The 22,312-nt window shown below is 36.0% G+C and overlaps 1 protein-coding gene across 1 annotated transcript in view; it reads right to left on the bottom strand.

The window, feature by feature from the left end:
• Positions 1–20,746, bottom strand: part of RBBP8 (retinoblastoma binding protein 8) — an 82,027-nt gene extending 61,281 nt beyond the window's left edge. The window contains exons 1-3 of the mRNA XM_012652136.1: positions 20,562–20,746; positions 17,724–17,933; positions 2,756–2,798 (exon numbers count right to left, since the gene is read on the bottom strand). Coding sequence (XP_012507590.1) covers positions 2,756–2,798; positions 17,724–17,832 — 152 coding nt within the window. The 5' untranslated portion in view covers positions 17,833–17,933; positions 20,562–20,746. The remainder of the gene's footprint in view (positions 1–2,755; positions 2,799–17,723; positions 17,934–20,561) is intronic.
• Between the last annotated feature and the right edge of the window lie 1,566 nt (positions 20,747–22,312).

Below are 22,312 nucleotides of genomic sequence, written 5' to 3'. Positions count from 1 at the left end.
TCATTGTTCAAGTTGTCCTAGAATTTGCTATTGTCTTATATTTGCCAAAAGCTTGTTTTTACAAGCTGTCTTCTATATCTTTTTGACATGCCCCCATTACTTTTTGAGCATTTCTTTATTTTCTGGCATTGTAGAAGAGAAGACTAGGAGGTGAGGCTGAGACCAGATACAAGGGCTTAAAGATCAGGTACAGATGTTAAAACAAACAACTTTTAAGCAGAAGCTAACTAGAGGGGCTGATAACTGCAGGCCAGAACTGGCTTTGACTCGCTTGTCAGCTGTCTCTACCCTTTGCATGAACTTTGACTAATTATAATATGATTTACATTGTGGTTTTAAAATTTCTCTGCCCTTGAAATCACTATGACAGTTCCAAGACAACCATATAATATATGAAAATGGGAGGGAACCCAATTCTAGAAATTACTACCTAAATTATTAGTAAAAGCCAACCCCTCTGGTATTGAATATTCCTCCCCTCAATCACTAAGACTACAAAAGATCTAAAACCACTTCCTCTCAGCACAGCTGCTCTCTTTTGAGCCTACCTGTTCTCCTCCCTAAGACTGTACTTTTGCTTTCAATAAAAAGCTGTTGCTTGCTTGGCTTACATGGTGCATCCTGAAATTCTTTTCCCCACTGAACATCAAGAACTTGGAAAAACCTCCACTTGGAGGCAGGTAACAATACCACATAATATTCCAGCTCATCTTGTACTTTGTGTGCTCCAATCCCTAGAATTAGCTATTTCTGCAAAGTACCTTAACTCTTTTTACTGGAGAAAGTTGTTTAGAAATCAAGATCAGAGCTTCAGGTGTATTTATTACATACTGGGGTGTTATTGCTTCTAGGCCCTCTAAATAGAACAAGCTTAGGAAATATATGCACATTCTCATACACATTAACACAAATCTCCATCTATTTATATATATATTTTTTTAGCCAGTCAGATTTAGCAGTGGGGGGTTGAATACCAACTTTAGTGACACTAATGTTAATAAGTTCTGATAACCTACTACCATTGGACCAGCCCTATTTATATATTTTTAAACCATGAGTGCATACTGATAATTCCAATTCCTACCCAGCAGCATAGGATTCATCCTAGCCTCCCCTCTTTCTGTATTTTGTGACTCATTTTTTTCTGATATTGAGAATCTTGGCTCTCACTATTAGCAATGTATTTACTATTTTGCTCAATCCTAAAATACACTATAAAATAGTATCAGAATCTTCATTAGCCTGAGCCAATCATGTCAATTCAATTCCCTTTGTGAGTTATTGTTTAGGACTGACCACACAATTATGGTCAATGAGGTAGAGAAGTCTGCTAGGGTCTGTTTCTGGGAAACTTTTATAATAGGTAAAAAGGGACCCAAGGATGTTATGTAAGTGATGACTAGAATGATGATGGCCATCTTGCCATTTTGCGGTGAGTGAATCAAGACTAAGGGCGAGCCATAACGCTAAGGATGGCAGAGAAGACAGAAATAATGTAACTCTTTGATGATTATGAGTCACTTATTAACCAGTCCTATAAAGTCCCTTCTTTGGGGCATTTTCCTTACTGTAAGTCACTTCTGCTTGTTTTTGTTTTTCACAGAAAATGTTCTACCTAATAAGATAACATCCTAAATTTACTACTCAGAAAAGGATTAATTTCCTCTATAAGTAAAAAACCAGCTCTCAATTAGGGAACTAAACACAGTTCTACTACAGAAACAGAGATATGAGTTCTTCTATGGTTAATGACATCTTTAAGGTAGGACCATGTACTTCTGACAACGAAAGGTTCCAGTGGCCCTATAGGGCCAGGGCAAGAAAAGAACAAAAAACAAACAAAGAAACAAGCAAAAACAATGAAAGGCATTTAAAAGTATTACTAATTAAGAAAACTCAAAAAATTATTTTAAACAAAACTGTTTTAAAAATTTTATGATTTTATATTTCTGAATCTAAGTTCACTTCCAAATATGACTTTCTAGTTGTAAGGAAAAATTTCCCAATTCTCATTTTCAGATTATAACAGAGAAAACAACTGGATGTTCTGATGAATGGTTAGTAATTCTAGCTTTCAGTTACAGCCTTGGAAGCTTTAGAACATGAAGTAACTGAGGCTCATATCTATATACCGTAAAGCAAATGTAATATTATTAGTCACGTGATATTGATTTTTGTTATTGGTGCTGATATTCTATTATGCCATTTGTTTTAGATTCCTGAATGTGGAAACTCTAAAAAACCAGGAATAAAATCTGCTCCTGAACTTAGAAAATCAGAACTGAGTCAGGGCTTAATAACAAAAACAATTCCAGGGATATGCTAGTCATTTTGAACTACTTAAAATGAGTCCTGGAATACTTATTTAGTTTCCACTTATTATATGAGTTTAGAAATCTCAAAATTATTCTGCTCCCCCTTGTGCAGAATTTTGAATCCAGGTGTTAATAATGACTGAGAAAAGAATGCCTCTGACAGACCAAAATGAGCTTATAGGTCAGTTGTCACTTTAATACTTGATAAAAATAGATTATATATATTAAATTAAAATATACATATGCAAATATTAACTAAAGCTATACTTAAAATTACAAAGTTAATCTTTCTACTTTAGAATATTGAAAAAAACTGCCATCAACTATCTAAGGCCCACATTAAGTAAAGCTAATTTCTTTATAAAGATATTGAGGCCAAACAGGACATCAGTATCAATTACTTTATAAATAAGACATCAATGTTACACACTGATACTTACAAAATTCGTTCCTTTTTCAGTTTGGTTACCTTTACTTGTAAACCTGAAAAGTAAAAAGAAAAAAACCCAGTATTTTATTTATACATTTTACTATTTCTAAAGATGTTATCTAAGTTCTTTTATGGGGCAAATGCTACACTGTCAAGTCACTTCTGTCTGCTCTCTGAATAATGAACCAGGTCCCATTACTTTGCAGAGAGTATTCCCTTTATTTACACTCTGGGGTCACAAAAGTATATCTGCGACATTATTGCTTTTCGTCTATCATATGACAGCCAAGTGGAATGAAATCTTCCCCACTTTGAGTTATTTCCTTTCTAAGAGCAGGGGCAAGCATATAATTAGAAGTTCATTATAAATGAAGGCGTATGTTCTGACACAGCCTATGTATTTGCTCACAGCAATGGTGTTTATGTAGGCGCAAATCTTCTGGGATTAAACTAGATTGTGGCAGGAAGTCCAGGATTAGAAGCAAAATTGCTTACAGATAAATACTTAACAAAGGACACTAGTGTTTTTATGTGAAGATATCTGTTATGTGTATTTTTTTTTTTTTTTTTTGAGACAGAGTCTCACTGTGTTGCCCGGGCTAGAGTGCCGTGGCGTCAGCCTAGCTCACAGCAACCTCAAACTCCTGGGCTCAAGCGATCCTTCTGCCTCAGCCTCCCGAGTAGCTGGGACTACAGGCATGTGCCACCATGCCCAGCTAATTTTTTCTATATATTTTTAGCTGTTTGATTAATTTCTTTCTATTTTAGTAGAGACGAGGTCTCGCTCTTGCTCAGGCTGGTTTCGAACTCCTGAGCTCAAACAATCCGCCCGTCTCGGCCTCCCAGAGTGCTAGGATTATTGGCGTGAGCCACCGTGCCCGGCCTGTTACATGTATTTTTAATTTTAATTAAGTCTGACACAAAACATAAGAAAAGAGTGGGAGTCAGGTAGTTGTTGAGAAGAAAGCAAACTGATAGACATTGAAACTGCAAAGAAGGATATAGAGAAAATAAGGTGGCATTTCTAGTTTACATGAATAGTAATTAACAAAAGAAGAAAAACAGTCAAAACAAATGTGAAAATACATATAACATCACTAGCAACGAATATAAATGCAAACCAATACAATTATTTAGCAAAATTATAAAAATCATAATACCCAGTATTGACTAAAGTGTCAAAAACTATACTCCCATACTTTGTTGAAGATACTATAAATTGGTACGATTCTTTTGGAAAGCAACTTAGCAATATGTCAAGTCTTTTTCATCAGTATCTCACTTCTTAGATTCTAACCTATAAAGAAACTCAGTCATAAAAAATGAATAACAATTTATAGCAAGTAAAATACTCAAAATAAAGGCATGTTCAAGTAAAAAAATATTTATTTATTTATTTTTTTTGAGACAGAGTCACACTCTGTTACCCAGGCTGGAGTGCAATAGCCAGATCATAGCTCCCTGTAATCTTTAACTTCTGGGTGGTTTCAAGAGATCCTCCTACCTCAGTCTCCCAAGTAGCTAGGACAGGTATGCCCCACCACGCCTGCCTAATATTTTTATTTTTTGTAGAGATAGGGTCTCAATTGCCCAGGCTGGTCTCAAATTCCTGGCCTCAAGTGATCCTCCCACCTTGGCCTCCCAAAGTACTGGGATACAGGTGTGAGCCACCATGCTTGGCCACTGTTACAGTAAAATATTATATAACCACTAGATAGACTAATATACCAATATTAAAATCATTAAAAAAATTAAGTCTATTTAGCAACGATAAACTGAAATATAAATGTATAATACATGTATAGACTTGTATAAGTCTATACAATCTATGATTAAAACTATTTCAATAACTTCTTATGCAGCAATATAAAAATGATTATAAAACTGAAATTTTATTAAAAAGGAAAAAAGAAGAAAACTACTTCAAAAAACATACAAAAACAAACTGAAAAGAAACATACCAAAAATCTAATGTTAGTTGAATTTTTCTAGTTGAATATTGCTTTTCCTCCATTTTCTCTATGCTCCCGATTTTCTACAATCTGATTAACATAAAGGAGGGGAAAAGAAAACCCTCAGCATTTAGTTTTTGATTCCTAAATTGGTGCTTTTATTATTCTACAATTTCCTCAACTGTAGATATTTTATTTACCTTTTAAAATAAACTGCCTAGAAAATTTAAAAGTTCTATATCTACTCAAGAACTCATCTGGTGGCACAGTTAGTTGCCAATAAATAGTTATTAGTTGACTCATTTCTGAAAAATCAAAGATTATTTACTATTTGCCGTTGGTAGTTCATGGATTCTAGTAAGTTAAACATTTAGAAACGCTTTCCATATAATTTGTGTAGAAACATTAATATATTTATCATTTCTAACAATAGAATTTTTCACTACTGAATTTAGCAAAATCTTTTGGACAATATAATTTAGACAAATAAACGTTTTTAAAAAAATCTATACTTTTCCCAACCATGGTCACACAGACACTTATGGAGAAGCTATTTCTTATTGCCCTCAGTGGCAATGATTTAGCCAGGAAATCTGGATATTGTGGAAAAATAAAGGCCATGGAGAACTTTTTAGGTGTTACACCTTTGCCCTGTATCTCAAATTTCACCTCTAGGAAATGTGCAACTGATATGACATATGACACATTTTACCCTCAATTCTATGGCCTGTGATTTGAGTAAAAAAAACGTTAAGAATAAGATAGTGAAGTAAATGTTACAGATAAACCTGTACTTGAATGTTCACAGCAGCTTTATTCCTAATGGCCAAACATTACAAACAACCCAAACATCCTTCAAAGAGTGAACTGTTAAAAAAAACTAACCCAAACATTGGTTGCATCCATGTACCACATACGCTATTGAGCAATAATAAGGAATGCATTATTGATAAGTGCTTCAATTTGGATAGATCTTAAGGGAATTATTGCTGAGTTTAAAAAGCCAATTTCCTAAGGTTATATTCTGTATGATTCCACTTAGACAACATTCTTGAAACGACAGAACTATAGAGATAGAGAACAGATTACGGGTGGCCAGAGGTTGGAGGGATAGGTGGAAGAAAGGCGGCTGGGGATTTAAAAGAGTGGCATGTGGGCTCCTTGGTGGCAGTCACAGGAATCTACATGTGATTAACTTGCACAGAAACAAATACATACACATACACACACAAGTAAACACATCTGAAATTGGTGGAATTTGAATAAAGTTAGTAGATTTTATCACTATCAATTTCTTAGTTGTGATAATTAACTATAGTTAGACAAGAAGATGCCACCATTGGAGAAAAATGGGTAAAAGGTATACAAAATCTTTTTGTATTATTTCTTACAATTATATGAGAATCTACAATTAGCTCAAAGTAAAAGCTAAAAAAAAAAAAGAAAAGCTAAAATGGAAAACTATTTGCCCCCTTGGAGCTTTGGAACACTATTAAAATATAAAATATAAAATATAAAGGGAAACTTATCTTTTACAAATTAAAAATAAAAGTTGGTATAATTTTTTGATTTTAAAAAATCTTTTCCATCTGTCAAGTTCCTAGCCTGAGAAGCTTCCTTCTCTTTCAGGTAATGACAACAAACTCATGAGACCTTGAAAGTACTCGGTAAAGCATCAACTTATTCTTGAAGAACTACGAAAAGAAGAACTTCTGACCCTACTAGGCCAAAAACTAGAGTCAGCAGTTTTTCTCTCTTCTTCCCTTCCCAAAATGTGTGAAAATTTACTTGTTGACAGATTTTCTTGTTTTTAATTTTGGCTGACTTCTAAAAATCAGGTCTGTCTTTAGAAGTGAAAAGTGCAGCCAAAGATGAAATGGATTCTTGCCATGAACCATTTTAAGAAAAGAAACAATAAGATAGAAAATCCATATAAACTTCAAAAGAAAATTCTTGGGAAATATGGAAAGAACTACTCTTTTATCTTGTAAGCATTCAACACCTGTGAGGCATTTGTTCTGTCACGCAGATCAGCCCTGAAACAGGTTTATGTGTGTATCTATGTGTGTATGTTTAAATTTTAGCATTTGCTATTCATCAAGTCAATTAGGCATCTACAATTAGAACCTCTATAAAGTGTGCTTTAATCCTGCTCCACACCCATCGGAAGGAATGAGGCTATACAACAATGCAGCTCCTGTATGAACAGGTAGTCTGTTCAATAAAGTATCAAGGATTGTAACACTGGCAACCTGAGATACCTATTGAGGAAAGTGTTCAAAAAACCAAGCACTGTGCTACAATTAACCCTACACCCACTCATATATGAATTTTGGAGGAAATGAAACAGTTAAAGGCCTGTATGTACAGTTATAATACACCAAACACATTTAAGAGCTCAGGAATGAGGCAATAATTCAACTTGTTATACATAAACAAAAATCATTGCTATGTTAATTCTTACTTATTTTAGTTCTCCGCCTAGAACAAACCATATGTACTACTGTATGTACTGTTAAGTTATTTATGGTTTTGAATTATAAAAAAGCCTAACATCACCTTTCTTGACAAGAAGAGGCTTTATATATAAATCAAGTAATTTAACTTCTACCAAAAATACTACCACTGCTAGCATTTCTATAGTTGCCTAATAAATTATTTCAATTTCAAACTGTAAACTCTTGTCTTTACAAGATGCAGCCATATTTAAGATGTGCTCACTTTGATTAAGATTTAATTATCTCAAAATAGGTAAATTTTTTTCATGGATTTTATTGAATTTACAGATGTAAATTCAAATGAAAAAATAACAGGCATGAGAGTTGCTGATAGCATTCTTAATGATAAATGGGACTTTGATGTTACGGATCAAAATTACATGCAATTTCTTTCATTGTTAATTTGTATAGTCTTAATATAAAGATGAAACATCTGAGAAAATAAATGGAGCAATCTAAAACTGAATCAAGAAATACTTATCCTGTCATATTAGAGCCTTTATACTCCCCCACTCCTTCAAAGGGGTTTGAATTTTGCCCCCTAAAACCTGCCTATTTTTCTATGAAACTGATGGCCATGTTTGTCAGATACAGAAAATATATCAGCTGAGATGCTGATAGCAAAACCTGGCATGGACAAGAGGCCATTTATTAAAAAGTGGTGTTCTAGAAATTAAATATTCTAAAATTTGATTTTATTACTTGTTATTTTAATAATAAACCTGATACTGGAAAAGATTTTAAAAGGCAATAAAATCTTGTACCCAATTGAATACACATTACAACTTCTAAAATTTAAAGAATTCTGAAGTTTCTATTAAATTCTAATAAAACAACCTTGTTAATTCTGAACTCAAAGCATAAAAACTCTATGTTATCAGTAACAATTTGTGTTTTACCCCTATACTAGCAGCATTTGCCACAAAAGGGCATAAGACACTGGAATGAACAACCATGAAGGGATACAATTATCCTAAAGAGAAAAGATATAAAAACTAGGTCACGGATGTCTCCAGAATTCTTCAACAAAAAAGGTCTGGTTTGTATATTGCTGTTCTTCAACAGAAGTTGGGAAACTTTGTTTATTCTTTCTTAGTTTTAAAAGAAATGTATGTAGCTTATATTGTGATCAATCCACAGTGCACATACTGTCATGTTTTGCCATCATTTTATTACGTTTTGGTTAAATGAAGCAAAAAATAAAAAGCTCTAAACACATATAGATGCATGTTAAGTATTCAGATGCACCTAAGTTCCTATGGATGGATTTCCGTGGCTAAGTAAAAATCATCTGTCTCAAGTACCACCATTCATAACGTTTCTTTTATTTTTTACTGACATGAAGTTTTAAAAGTAATGAGTCAATTTTGATTCCCATATATACTTCAAAACCTGCAAAGTCCAGACAAGTCCATGTTTGATGTCTTTCAAATAGCTTCTTATACTGGTTTTTCCAAGTGGATCCCCCACCTTCTTAAAAAAATTAAGTTCCCTTCAGGCATTTCTTTGAAGTTATCACAAAGAGGATCTAATTTTATATGAAACTATGTGGAACACATTGACAAAGGCATGGCCAAAACCAAGTGTTTTCAAATGACACATCATTTTTAAAAACTAGTGCTTATTCATTTAATACCTTTAAAAATCCATAAGTGATTTGAAATTGGGAAAGTGGCCTGATCAGCTCAAACATATATCCAATACCTAATGTTCACAAAACACACGGATATTAACCATATACACCAACAATTGCTGTATTCCTCCTTTAATGTTTTCTAGGATATACAAACTAACTTTTCTGGGAACATGATTACTATAAACATAGCCATGAGCAGTACACAATTTATAAGAATTATCTACTACATAACATCTGTGAGTTTTATATATTCTATAATTTGATGAATACGGCATATTGTTCTTATTGAAGAATACATTATTTATATTCTTGACACTTCCTCATCATAAAATGGGGTCTCATGAAGATCCTGTTTAACACCAAAGACCACGAAGAAATTTGTCAAATATTTTATCCCTGTTAAATTAAGAACCTAAAAATAAAATTGGCCTAGTTTTTATATGGGTATGTGTAAAAATTCTAAAATGATGATTATGTATGACATGAAAAAATAAGTAGTTTACATAATAAAATAGCAAAAATAAGCCAGATATAAAACAGTATGTACAATGACCACAACAATACAATAAGCTACATGCATTTCTTTTAAAACTAGTAAAGAAAACACAAAAAGCACAAATGTCATTCTTATAGTTTATTTTTTATTCTTTATTTTCCTCTCCCAACTTTCTAGAATATTATCTAAAAATAAAAAAAAAAAGTGAATGGGTAGTAAAGTATTTCAGGGTTTTAGACAGGCACAAAATTTAGATATTTTCATATTTCATGGATTTTTAAAAACTGAAGTTCAGGAAAACGTTCCACTGATCTAGCTCTGAACTATGCAATTCATTTAGATACCATTTGCTGATTTCTCACTACGTGCTAAGCACTTTTACCTACGGGGATATAAAGATGAGCAAGATAGGGACTCTGCATATCTTAAAACCAGTTATAAAACAAGAAGGTAGTTATTTGAAAGATGAAGAATTTAACCTTATGCTTAAAGATGGCTAAATGCTAATTCCCCTTTATAAATGTTTAATAAAAATCAGGTATAACTGGTCCTATTTAAATTATTTCAAAATATTGTACGTGCTTCATTTCTAGGTCACAAAAAATAAAATTTTTTTATATTATATAAAAATAACATTCCTATAATAGTTTAAACTTGAAGGTGGTCTTATTGGTAAACTTACATGCTGGGATCACAGTATTACAAAACAAAAGGAAGCTACTGCTCCCCTCCAGTGGAAGTTGGAAGACTATTTCTTCCCAGTTTTAAAAGAAGTACACATAGCTTATTACACTGTTATCAGTGTTATAAAAACACAGCGTCTTGTATCTTACTAATTCTGCTATCATTTCATTATGTAATTATACTGTATAAATATTTTCCTAAAGAAAATGAATACAACTGCCCAAAAAACCCATCATGTCTTCTTCACTGTTGTATCCTAAGTACTGCTACCATGCCTGGCATATACAATTCAGTAACTTTTTACTAAATGAATGACAAGTCAGTACTAAAACTCAGAATCCTTCCTCAATGTTTTATAGTAGACCTTCTAGGGGTAAATAGTGTAGTCAAGTGAATTAATTTAAAAGATTCATATCTGTTCCTGGACTTATGGCCATTTTATTTATTTTTTAATTAGAGACAGGGTCTCGCTCTGTCACCCAGGCTGGAGTACAGTGGCATGATCATAGCTCACTGTAGCCTTGAACTCCTGGGCTCAAGTGAAGCAATCCTCCTGCCTCAGCCTCCCAAGTAGCAAGGACCACAGGCATGTGTCACTACACTCAGCTATATTTTTTTTAGTTTTTTTTTTTTTTTTAGAGATAGGGTCTCACTATATTGCCCAGCCTGGTTTCGAAATCTTGGCCTCAAGTGGTTGTCCTAACTTGGTCTCCCAATTTATTTTAAAATTAGATCTTTGTTATTAAAAACAAATTTGAATTTCTAATTTTTTTAATCTTTAAAGTCAACTAATCTGTCTCAGATATAAACAACTTTCTGGAAATTGACAGGGAAAAGGTCCACAACTCCAGAAAATAATCAATAAATTATATAAACAGTTCATAGAAAAAGCAATACAGGCCGGGCGCAGTGGCTCACACTTTTGGAGCCCGAGGCCGCAGGATCATCTGAGGTCAGGAGTTGGATACCAGACTAAGCATCATAGTGAGATCCTGCCTCTACAAAAAATAGAAAAACTAGCTGGGTGTGGAGTTGTGCCTATAGTCCCAACTACTCAGGAGGCTTAAGCAGGAGGACTGCTTGAGCCCAGGAGTTTGAGGTTGCAGTGAGCTATGATGCCACTGTACTCTAACCTAGGTAACAGAGTGAGACTCTGTCTCAGAAAAATAAAGAAAGAAAAAAGAAAAAGCAATACAAATCACGCTTAAACATAAGCAAAGATGCTTAATCTCATTTATAAAGAGAAATACAAATTAAAACTACACTGAAAAAAATCAGTAGGCATATTAATCAAATGCAACATAAGATGTCATTTAGATACAGAATTGAACAAACCAACTATAAAAAGACATTTGACATAACTGGGGAAATTTCAACTCTATCATCTAATATGTATTAGCCGATATTAAATACTTTGTTTTGCTATTGTGACCATAGCATTTTTTGTTTTAAAAAGACCACGGAAAATATTGAAGTACAGTAGTTTCCCATTATCTGCAGCTTCACTTTCTGTGATTTCAGTTACCTCCAATCAATGATGGTCCAAAAATATTAAATAGAAAATTCCAGAAATAGGCCAAGTGCAGTGGCTGATGCTGTAATCCCAGTACTTTGGAAGGCCAAGGGGGGAGGACTGCTTGAGGCCAGGAGTTCGAGACCAGCCTGGACAACATAGCAAGACCCCATCTCTAAAAATATATATATATATATATGTTTTTTAATTAGCTGCTGTGGTGGTGCACACCTATACTTCTACCTACTTGGGAGGCTGAGGTAGGAGGATCGCTTGAGCCCACGAGTTGGAGGATGCAGTAAGCTATGATCATGCCACTGCACTCCAGGCTGGGGGAAAGAGCAAGACCTCATCCCTAAAAGAAAAATTCCAGAAATAAACAATTCATAAGTTTTAAATTGTGCACCACTCTGAGAAGTATAATGACATCTCACACTGTCCTGCCCAGGACGTGAATCATACCTTTTCCAGAGTATCCACACTGTATATGTTACGTGTCCATTTTAATCACCTAGTAGCCATGTGGTTATCAGATTGACCTGTTGCAGTTTCAGTGCTTGTGTTCGAGCAAACCTTATTTTATTTTTATTATAGTATATTGCTACAGTTGTTCTATTTTATTATTATTGTTAATCTCTTAATGTGCCTAATTTATAAATTAAACTTTACTGTAGATATGTGTGTATAGGAAAAAATATAGTATATATAGGGATCAGGACTATTTGCAGTTTCAGGCATTTACTGGGGTGTGTTGGAACATATCCTCCTTGAATAAGTGGAGACTACTGTTATTTATAGATGAAATTATGTCAGGGACTTCAAAATAACTAAGTGGAAAAGGAATAGAGAAGTACATGGAATATACATAAAACAAGATTAGCCATATATTGATAATAGTTGAAGCTGAGTGATGGGCATATAGGAATTCATTAAATAACTTCCTTAACTTTTATATATAAAAGTAAAATTGCCTAAAAGTGTAAAATTGCCTAAAATAAAAAAAAATCTTAAACCTTGAATGAAAAAAAAGAACCTATATCCATACTTTAGAAAACAATTCTGGAAGAACACACACACACAAAAATAATAAAACTGGTTACTTGCTGGTGTGTGTGGGGATAACTTCTCACTGTGTTCTGAAATTTTTAGAAAAAAGCTAAAACTAAAAAGAAAAATTAATGGATAAAACAATAATAATGACATTCCTCTGATACCTTGATTTCTAAATGAACATTATTGCACCCTGATTGTACCAGCAATTCCATATGCTAGAAGAGGGCTTTAACAGAAACATAGATCAGCGTACTCTAGCACATAGAGCATAACAGAGCAGTAAAGGATACAGGTGAGAGCAGAGGTAGCTAAACTCCAACTCTTAACAATAAAAAAATTAAAGAGAGTTTCTAATGTTCACGTCAGGTAGAAATTCAAAAACTACAATTAAGAAATGGAGTTTTGGGAAAGTTGGTGAATACAAAATCAACACACAAAAATCAGTTGTATTTCTATACACTACCAATGAACGATCCAAAAAGGAAATTATGAAAATAATTCTATTTACAGTAGCATCAAATGAACACTTAAAAATAAGCTTCACCAAGGAGACAAAAGACTTGTACACTGAAAACTATAAAATATTGCTGAAAAAAATTATAGTAGACACTAATAAATGGAAAGATATCCCATGTTCATGGATTAGAAGACTTAATATTATTAAGATGTCAACACTGTACAAAGCAATCTATAGATTCAATGCAATACCTATCGAAATCCCAATGACATGTTTTAGAGAAACAGAAAAATGTGCCTTACAATTCATATAGAATCTCAAGGGACCCAAAGAGCCAAAACAATCTTGAGAAAGAACAAAGTTGGAGGTCTCACACTTTCTGATTTCAAATTTTACTACAAAGCTATGGTAATTAAAACAGTGTGGCCGGGCGCGGTGGCTCACGCCTGTAATCCTAGCTCTCTGGGAGGCCGAGGCGGGCGGATTGTTTGAGCTCAGGAGTTCGAAACCAGCCTGAGCAAGAGCGAGACCCCGTCTCTACTAAAAATAGAAAGAAATTAATTGAACAACTAAAAATATATAGAAAAAATTAGCCGGGCATGGTGGCGCGTGCCTGTAGTCCCAGCTACTCGGGAGGCTGAGGCAGAAGGATCGCTTGAGCCCAGGAGTTTGAGGTTGCTGTGAGCTAGGCTGACGCCACGGCACTCACTCTAGCCCGGGCAAAAGAGTGAGACTTTGTCTCAAAAGAAAAAAAAAAAAAACTTTTAGAAGAAAACATAAGGAAAGAGCTTCATGACACTGGATTTGACAATGATTTCTTGGGTATGACACCAAAAGCATAGGTGACAACAAAAAAATTGGACTACATCAATCTTTAAAACTTCTGTGCATTAAATCAGACAATAAACACAGTGAAAAGGCAACCCACAGAATGGGAGAAAATATTTGCAAATCATATATCTGATAAGGGGTTAATATCCAGAATATATAAAGAACCCCTACAAGTCAACAACTAAAAACCAAACCACCTGATTAACAAAATAGGCAAAGGACTTGAATAGACATTTCTCTAAAGAAGATATACAAATGGCCAATGAGCACATGAAAAGATGCTCAACATGACTAATCACTAAGGAAATGTACATCAAATCCACAATGAGATAACAACTTACACCCATTAGCATGGCTATCATCAGGATATAATCAAAAGAATTGAAAGCACAGGCTTAAAAAGATATTCATTATTTATATTATTCACAATAGACAAAGGATGAAGGCAACCGAAATATTCATCAACAGATGAATTGATCAACAAAATGTGGTATATCATTCAGCCCTAAAAAGGAAGAAAATTCTGACACATGTCCAACATGAATGAACCTTGAGGACATTATGCTATGTTAAATAAGCCAGTCGCAAAAGGACAAATACTATAGGGGGTTCCACATACATGCAGTATCTAGAGTAGTCAAATTCACACAGACAAAAAGTAGTATGGTGGTTGCCAGGGGCTGGGGAAAAGGGAAGAATGGGGAGTTGTTGCTTAATGGGTACAGTTACAGTTTTGCAGGATGACAGAGTTCTGGAAATACATGGTGCTGATGGTTGCACAAAATGTGAATGTATTTAATGCACTGAAGTGTACAATTAAAAATGGTTAAATGGTAAATTTTATGTTATGTGGGTTTCACCACAATTTTTTAAAAAGCATCCCCCTCCTCACTACCAAAAAAGAGAAGGAAATAAAGAATTTTCCAAGATTTCTTGACCATTTTTCTACTGTTTGTTATGTTGGTCATTCCATTTCCTTCTAGAAATCAGCAGTTTAAAAAAACCATAAAGGGGCCGGGCGCGGTGGCTCACGTCTGTAATCCTAGCTCTCTGGGAGGCCGAGGCGGGTGGATTGTTTGAGCTCAGGAGTTCGAAACCAGCCCGAGCAAGAGCAAGACCCCCGTCTCTACTAAAAATAGAAAGAAATTAATCGGACAACTAAAAATATACAGAAAAAATTAGCCGGGCATGGTGGCGCATGCCTATAGTCCCAGCTACTCGGGAGGCTGAGGCAGAAGGATTGCTTGAGCCCAGGAGTTTGAGGTTGCTGTGAGCTAGGATGACGCCATGGCACTCTAGCCCGGGCAACACAGTGAGACTCTGTCTCAAAAAAAAAAAAAAAACCATAAAGGGGATAATAAAAAGTAATCAGTTATGTGACTCTTCTGTTAAAAGTTTTTTGTAGTATCCCATTTTCCATAGCTGGGATGGTTCACAGCAGGCATTGATAACACATCGAGACTGTTGCTTCAGAATGACAGTAACCATTGCCTACTATGTGCCAGGTCCTCCTCCAAATACTTCACACATATTAAGTTATTTAATATAATACGAGGTAGGCATTATTAATATCTTTACTTTATAGGTGAGGAATCTGAGGCCCTATTAAGTTAGATAACTTGCACGAGGTTACCACCTCTACTCAAGTAATGGAGATGGCTTTCAAACACTGACAGATCCAGAATTCCAGAACTTAACCACTACAGCACATGCCTCTTTCTCAACAGCTCTACTCACATCTACTCCCAATCAATGGAAGGAGGCACTCAAGATGAAAGTTTTATTTTATTTATTTATTTATTTAGAGACAGAGCCTTCCTCTGTCGCCTAGGCTGGAGTGTCGTGGTGCAATCATAGTTTGCTGCAGCCTTGAACTCCTGGGCTCAAGTGATCCTCCTGCTTCAGTTTACTGAGTAGCTGGAACTATAGGCTTATGCTACCATGACTGGCTAATTTTTAAACATTTTTTCTGTAGAGACAGGGTCTCACTATGTTGCCCAGGCTGGTTTCTAATGCCTGGTGTCAGGCGATCCTACTGCCTTGGCCTCCCAAAGCATTGGGATTACAGGTGTGAGCCACCATGCCCAGCCTACTCGAGATTAAAGTATTAGACTTAATCCTAAAGACAAGGTAAGATGACAATCTCTTCAGCATAGCACATACTGTTTTACTTAACCTACATCTATCTACATTTCTAGCATCATATCCTATCCACCTCCCCAATAAACTACCATCTCCCATTCCATTTACTCTTAGAATGATACCAAACTGTCTATAGTTCCTTGAATAGGATCAAGCTCTTATCTCCAAACTTTTGCATATACCATTTTCTCTACTCAAAAAATTTCCTCCTCTCCTCCCACAATCTGCTTTGCCTAGCTAAAATTAGACTTATTCAGTTGTAAAACCTGGTCTGACAGTAAACCACACACAACCCTTCTTCCTTTATGTTCCCAGATAACATGATACACTGTGTTAAAATTCTAGACTAGAGGCTGGGGAGGCCAAGGCAGGAGGACTGCTTGAGGCCAGGAATTCATGACTAGCTTGGGCAACATAGTGAGATTCCATCTCGGAAAAACAAAAAAAAATTTTTTTAAATTAGCCAGGGGAAGTTGCTGTCACCTGTAGCCCCAGTTACTTGGGAAGTTGAGGCAGGAGGATTGCTTGTGCCCAGGAGTTCAAGGCTGCAGTGACCTATGATCCCATAACTGCACTCCAATCTGGGCGAAAAAAGAATTCTAGACTGGAAATTCCCGTAAAACTAGCACTGTTTATGATTCATTCTTATTCACAAGGTATGGCACTTAGTAAGTGCACAAAAAACACTTCTTTTACAAGTGTCTCCAAGTATATTGGGGTTTGAAAGAATACTTTTGGGATTCATATTTCAGAACCCATTAATTAATGATGAGGTTATTATCATGAAGTTCTTCCAGAAACTAAATTTACCATGGGAAAGTTCCAAAACAGATCCACATACTACTCTTTGGATTCAGGTAGATCATGTTTTAGTGGCACTCCAATGTAATGGTGAAGCTATAAAGCACTGTAGTATTAAACCTATGAGTAATCAAGAAACAAATGTAATCTGAAGCATTTCCCACACATGGGAGAAGTGAATTACATTAAAGTTACAGAATTAAAGTATATTAAAACTTAGTATTAAACCTTGAGCTTAGCTTTAAAAGAAAATTCCTTTGTATGGAGTACCTTTTAACACAAATAATATTCATATACCAACCATAATTGCTCAATCCTCTGTACATTCATTACACTTCATATAAACATTTTAGCTCTTAGTTCATTGTACTGGACTTATCTGATTACATGACTCTATTAGACTGCAGGCTCTTTGAAGGTAACCTGCCATTCACTTTTGTATCTCAGTGCTTAGCAGCAAATAGATTCCTCCCAAAGTCATTTGTTAAATGACTTAAATAGTATTCTTACATCTATAAATAATCCTGCAAATAATTTTACAAAAGAAAATTAGGGTTAGAGGTTAAGTAACTTGGCTGAGATCACAGAGCAAGTAGGATAATGAAATTAGAATTTAAATCTAGGTCTCCAGTCAAAAAATTTTATACTTTTTCTACTACCTCATACATATTACCACAAGTAACTACAAGTTATACAAGAAGTAAGTCCTGTAGTAGTTATTTTTAGCTAAAAAGCAACGACTCAACCATAAAAATGAATCACAAAAAAACTACAAAAGTAACTGTCCTTTAAAAACAAGATCTTTGAACTTAAAGGTCATTTTTTCCATTTATAAATATACAAAACTGTCATACAAAGTTAGTTATTACTACAATAGTCTCAACAAAATACTGCTATAGGTATTTAAGATTTTACCTTGTACTTCTCTATCATGATACTCTTTTAGCTTTGTCCAAAGTTCCTTAAAGTCATTAGATATATCTGCAGAACTAGGGCTTCCACAACTGCTTCCAGAGACATTCATCTTGCTTAATAATATGCTCCACACTTTTGTTTGATCAGTATTTTCTGACCTTTTCTGTTACATTATACAGGTACGAAGTTGTCTTTGCACAGTTGAAATACCTGAAATGACAGATTGCAACATAAATGAATCTTGCATTTATCTTTATGTAATTTGAAGTCAGGATGAAACACAAGCACAAGTTCTCCTTGTTTACCTACAATTAATCGTTCTGTGAATTTGGGAAGAGATGGGAAAGAGTGAGGAAAGATGATTATGATGATAAAGCTCTGATCTCAATTATTTGGCCTTTATATAAGGTAAATGTTCAGGCAAATTTTCTCTTATTCCTCCAAGAAAGGAGTAATTACCTAAATTATACAAAACTGAAAGGATTCAGATATTGAAAGGTTCATAATTATTCACCGTCAGAACTGATTTACTATTGTAAAAGAATTTATTGCTCTTTTAACTTTTGAATTGATGTGGAGTACAAAAACATACTGAACCAAAAAATGAAAAACATTCTGAAATATTCTTTAGATTAACAAGCCTCCACATATATGTACACATTATAAAAAAGACAGATGATGTAGTAACGCAGATGAGGATCTGTATAACTTTCCAAAACAAAAGAAGTTAGTAAGACATAGACACACTAAAGATCTGTGAATACAAAACCAGTTTATATTTAGAGGTACAAGACAATTAACAGTAAAGCTACTTTATGCATCTCTCAGAATAAAAGTGAATGATTAAGTTTATTACTTATATGGCCCTTGAAGGAAGTAACAGGCTATTAAGAAGTTCAAATGGATTAATAAATATTTTAATATGTCTTCTTAAAGTGAAATCATTAAGTAGCTACCATTTAAAAAGTAAAATGATTAGCAAGTCTATTAAACCTCATGTCTGCCTCCTTAGCCAATGCCATACTATTGCTAATGAGTGCCTAAACTGATTTAAGTGTCTCTTGCTAACCATTTCTTGAGGTCTCTGATGAAGGAGCTAAAATAAACAATGATAATTCTAAAGGGAGCAAGAGTATGTGTGAAGCCACTTGGTGAACTGTAAATCGTTATGGAAATAAATATACACTTTTATTAAGCTTTTCAAAAATTGCAATTAGCCTTTTAAAAAAAATAATCGGCAAAAAGTGAACATGTACTGGACTTTAGATGATAGGGAATTACTGTTAATCTTCTTAGGTACGATAATGATGTGGTCACGTTTTCAAAAAAGTCTTATCTGTTAAAGGGATATCTACCGAGGTATTAAAGGTAAAGTGACAAAATGGGCATTGGGTGGGAAGATGAAATAAGAACGGCAGAACTTTGACAATTATTGAAGCTGGGTGATGGATAGGTGTATGAGGGGCTTTACAATTCTAGTATCTCTCTTATGTACATTCCGTAAAAAAGTTTTTAAAAGCAGGATTGAGTGCACTGCATTAGTACAGCTTTGCTTCCAAAGAGGCTTGCATTCTACTGCTTTTTAACCCTAAATCAAGGAGCCCATGTAAGAGTCAATAAAACTCACCATTTATTGTTATAGCAAGGATTGTGCTGTTTTATATTCATTATTTTACTTAATCTTCAGAACCACTCTATATGAGACAGGTACTATCATTAATTTCATTTTACAGTTGGGTAAACAGGTGTAACAAGATTAAATGATTCGCCCAAGGTCACATAGCTAGGACATGGCTATGTCAGGGCTGGGACTCAAGTCATGAGACCAGTAACCATAAAGTACCTCTGTGTGGGGAAAAAAAAAGCGGGGGGAACTAATTATTTTTATTAAATAAATAGTTTAAAATAAAGGTTTAATTACTTTAATGAATAATTTAAGATTGCACAATATATCAGTTGAAAACCAATAGCACAAAATAAGCATCCTTTAAAAAAAGTAACTCTCACCAGAGGTAGTTTAAAAAGTCAAGTGCTCATTTTAAACCACATTAAAAACTCTTTATCAGTACTGAACTTGAAAATTCTGGCTCACAAAATCCTTTCCACCTGTCCTGCACGTCCAGCACTCTCCGCTGGCATCTCTCCTTGCCAATAAACCGCTATTCGCTGCGTCTTAATCTCTCAGAAACGTACATCTTGCCTCTCAAGTTGCATTCCGGGCTCAAAGGCCTGTAATAACTTAAAACATTTCGGTGTATCCCTTAGCAGTACAAGTCACCATAATCAAGGTGTTTAATAAAATATTTACTGTCCCACCACACGTACTCTCACACAGGTATGGCAAGAGGCACGCCTTGAGTCACACAGGGGACCTAAACAAACTTCAAAGGGCCTCTGTGCAGTCCTCTTACATGAGCAAAGCAGAGGTGCAAGGCCTCTCATCGCAGGGCCCTTCTCCATCAGCATCTCCCGGGTGCCACGCAGGTTTCGCGTGCGGGTCTGGGGGAAAAGCTCTAAAAGATAGCAGCACGGCTGGCGCAGGAAGCGCGCGTGCGGCGCTCGGCGCATGCGCGGTGCGGGCTCGTCACTGGGAGGCGCTTCCTCAGCGTGCGCGGGAGACCAAAGAACAGCTCCGCAGCGCAAGCTCGTCCTCCAGCCGGTCCACCTCCACCGACTTTACCTTGAGCCCAGCCTACTTCCTTAGACACAGTCCTAGAACCGTGCGGCCACCCCCACCCCAGGAGCAAAAGCCCTCGGCTCAGCGCGCAGCTCCAGACCGGAAGTAGCCGCTGCGACCCATCGCTCCCGGGTAGGGGGAAGGAGATTCCTCTTACTCACAGATTCCAAGATTGCCTCGAGATTCGTGAAAGGTCCAGAAGGGAAGTGGGAACCCTCTGGAGTTGTGAAGGGACGGCTGCTCGCTTTCCTCCTCTTTTACCCTTTTCCTTCACAGGAGTGCCAAACCCGCGGCGGGAAAGCCGGCCCCTCTGGGTAGCCCGCGCTATAAGGCCGGCAGCCGCCGGCCTGGCTCGGAGGCGGCCGGACCCACCCCGCCGGAGCCCGCGCGACGTCACGCGGGAGTTCCCGTTGCGTCACGCCCCTTCCTCCCGCCGCGCAGCCCGGCGGCGCCCCTCACGCCCCTGCCGAGGAGCTGGTCAGTGGTGCGGCCCTAAGGAGCCGGCTGACCAGAGTGCAGCGCCGCCTCTGCGCTGACAGGAGTGGACAAGGAGCCTGGCGACAGCCCTGGCGTTTTCGAGATGCGCTGGAGAAAACTCAAACTGCTTTGTCTGACGAGCATAAAGTCCATGGTGTTACGTAAAAGTTATCTTAACAGTGTGTCCGACTTCAGTATTTTGCAAAGAAAGCATGTATATGTGACCAGTACCAATGGGGGGTTAAAATTAACTGATTTGGGAATGATACGGATCAGTCTAACGTAGTTTTCATCCCTGTAGCTGTTACCTAGTGATGTGACCTGACAGGACTGGATGCCATATATCAAAACGATGTTTATTTGGTTGAGGTTAGATGGAAAATTTCTGGCAAACCTGAAATGACAAGGAATCTGAAGCAATCAGCATTATTTTTGGGAAAACTACTGTTAGGTAATGTTTTTTTTTAAAAAAGTCAGATTTTTCTGTAGCTGTTCGTTTGATATTCAGACTGATAGTATGTGTTCCTATTTTTCTTGATTTCTAGGAGAATCGTTTTTGGAGCACTAGAAATTCTGCAGATGAACAAAATGGAATAGAGTAGAATCACAATATCTTTTAAGCCAGTCCTGTACTTTCGTGTAATCATTCTAAGACCCGGGAGGATGACAAGGAGTAATACTGTAAACATAAAAGTTTAGTACTTAGAAAATATAAATACAAAGTGTAAAGGTAATTTTTCTACCCGTTCCAAATTGTAAGGGATGAATAAATACCATAACTTGCTCCTTGGAATTGTACATAACAAGATGTTTATCTACTATTCTGGCACTGCCATTTGAGAGTTGGTATAATGAAGAGAGCTGCCGAAACTTCATTACTTTGTTGTAGCAACTCTCTTTCACTTCCCAATTTTACAAGACTTAATTCATAACATTTTTAAAAGAGAATGGATGAGAAATTGACCATGCTATTTCCTATACAACATAGGACATATTGGCAGAGTGAAGCTTGTATAAACGTTTATCATGGAAATGGAGAGTTTTGTTATAAATGGAGAGAACCTATAAATCACTTTGTAATTTAACAGCATGCTGAAAGAACAGTGTACCTGTGGTCCAGAGAACAACTATCTGAACAGAATAACCTAACCTGTTCCTATGGCGTCTGCCAGTGACTCACTATCTAATCCATTTATGCAAGTCCAATCCAAAGAATCATCCTTGGCACTTTCTTCTTCCTTAACCCTCATATCCAATCCATCACCAAGTCCTGTCAGTTTTACTTACAAAACATCTAAATCCATCCTCTTCGCTCCATCACTGCCTTCATAGTCCAAGATAACCATTATCTTACCTAGTCTACTGGTAGTCTCCTTTCCATATCCACCCAACCAACCACCCCACCTAAACCTTTGTCTTCACTGGCGTTCCAAAA

The sequence above is a fragment of the Propithecus coquereli genome, unplaced genomic scaffold, assembly GCF_000956105.1.
Source record: "Propithecus coquereli isolate 6110/MARCELLA unplaced genomic scaffold, Pcoq_1.0 Scaffold38, whole genome shotgun sequence".
NCBI lineage: Eukaryota > Metazoa > Chordata > Mammalia > Primates > Indriidae > Propithecus > Propithecus coquereli.
The sequence above is the reverse complement of the archived record's forward strand: the minus strand, read 5'-3'. Positions and strand labels throughout refer to the sequence as shown.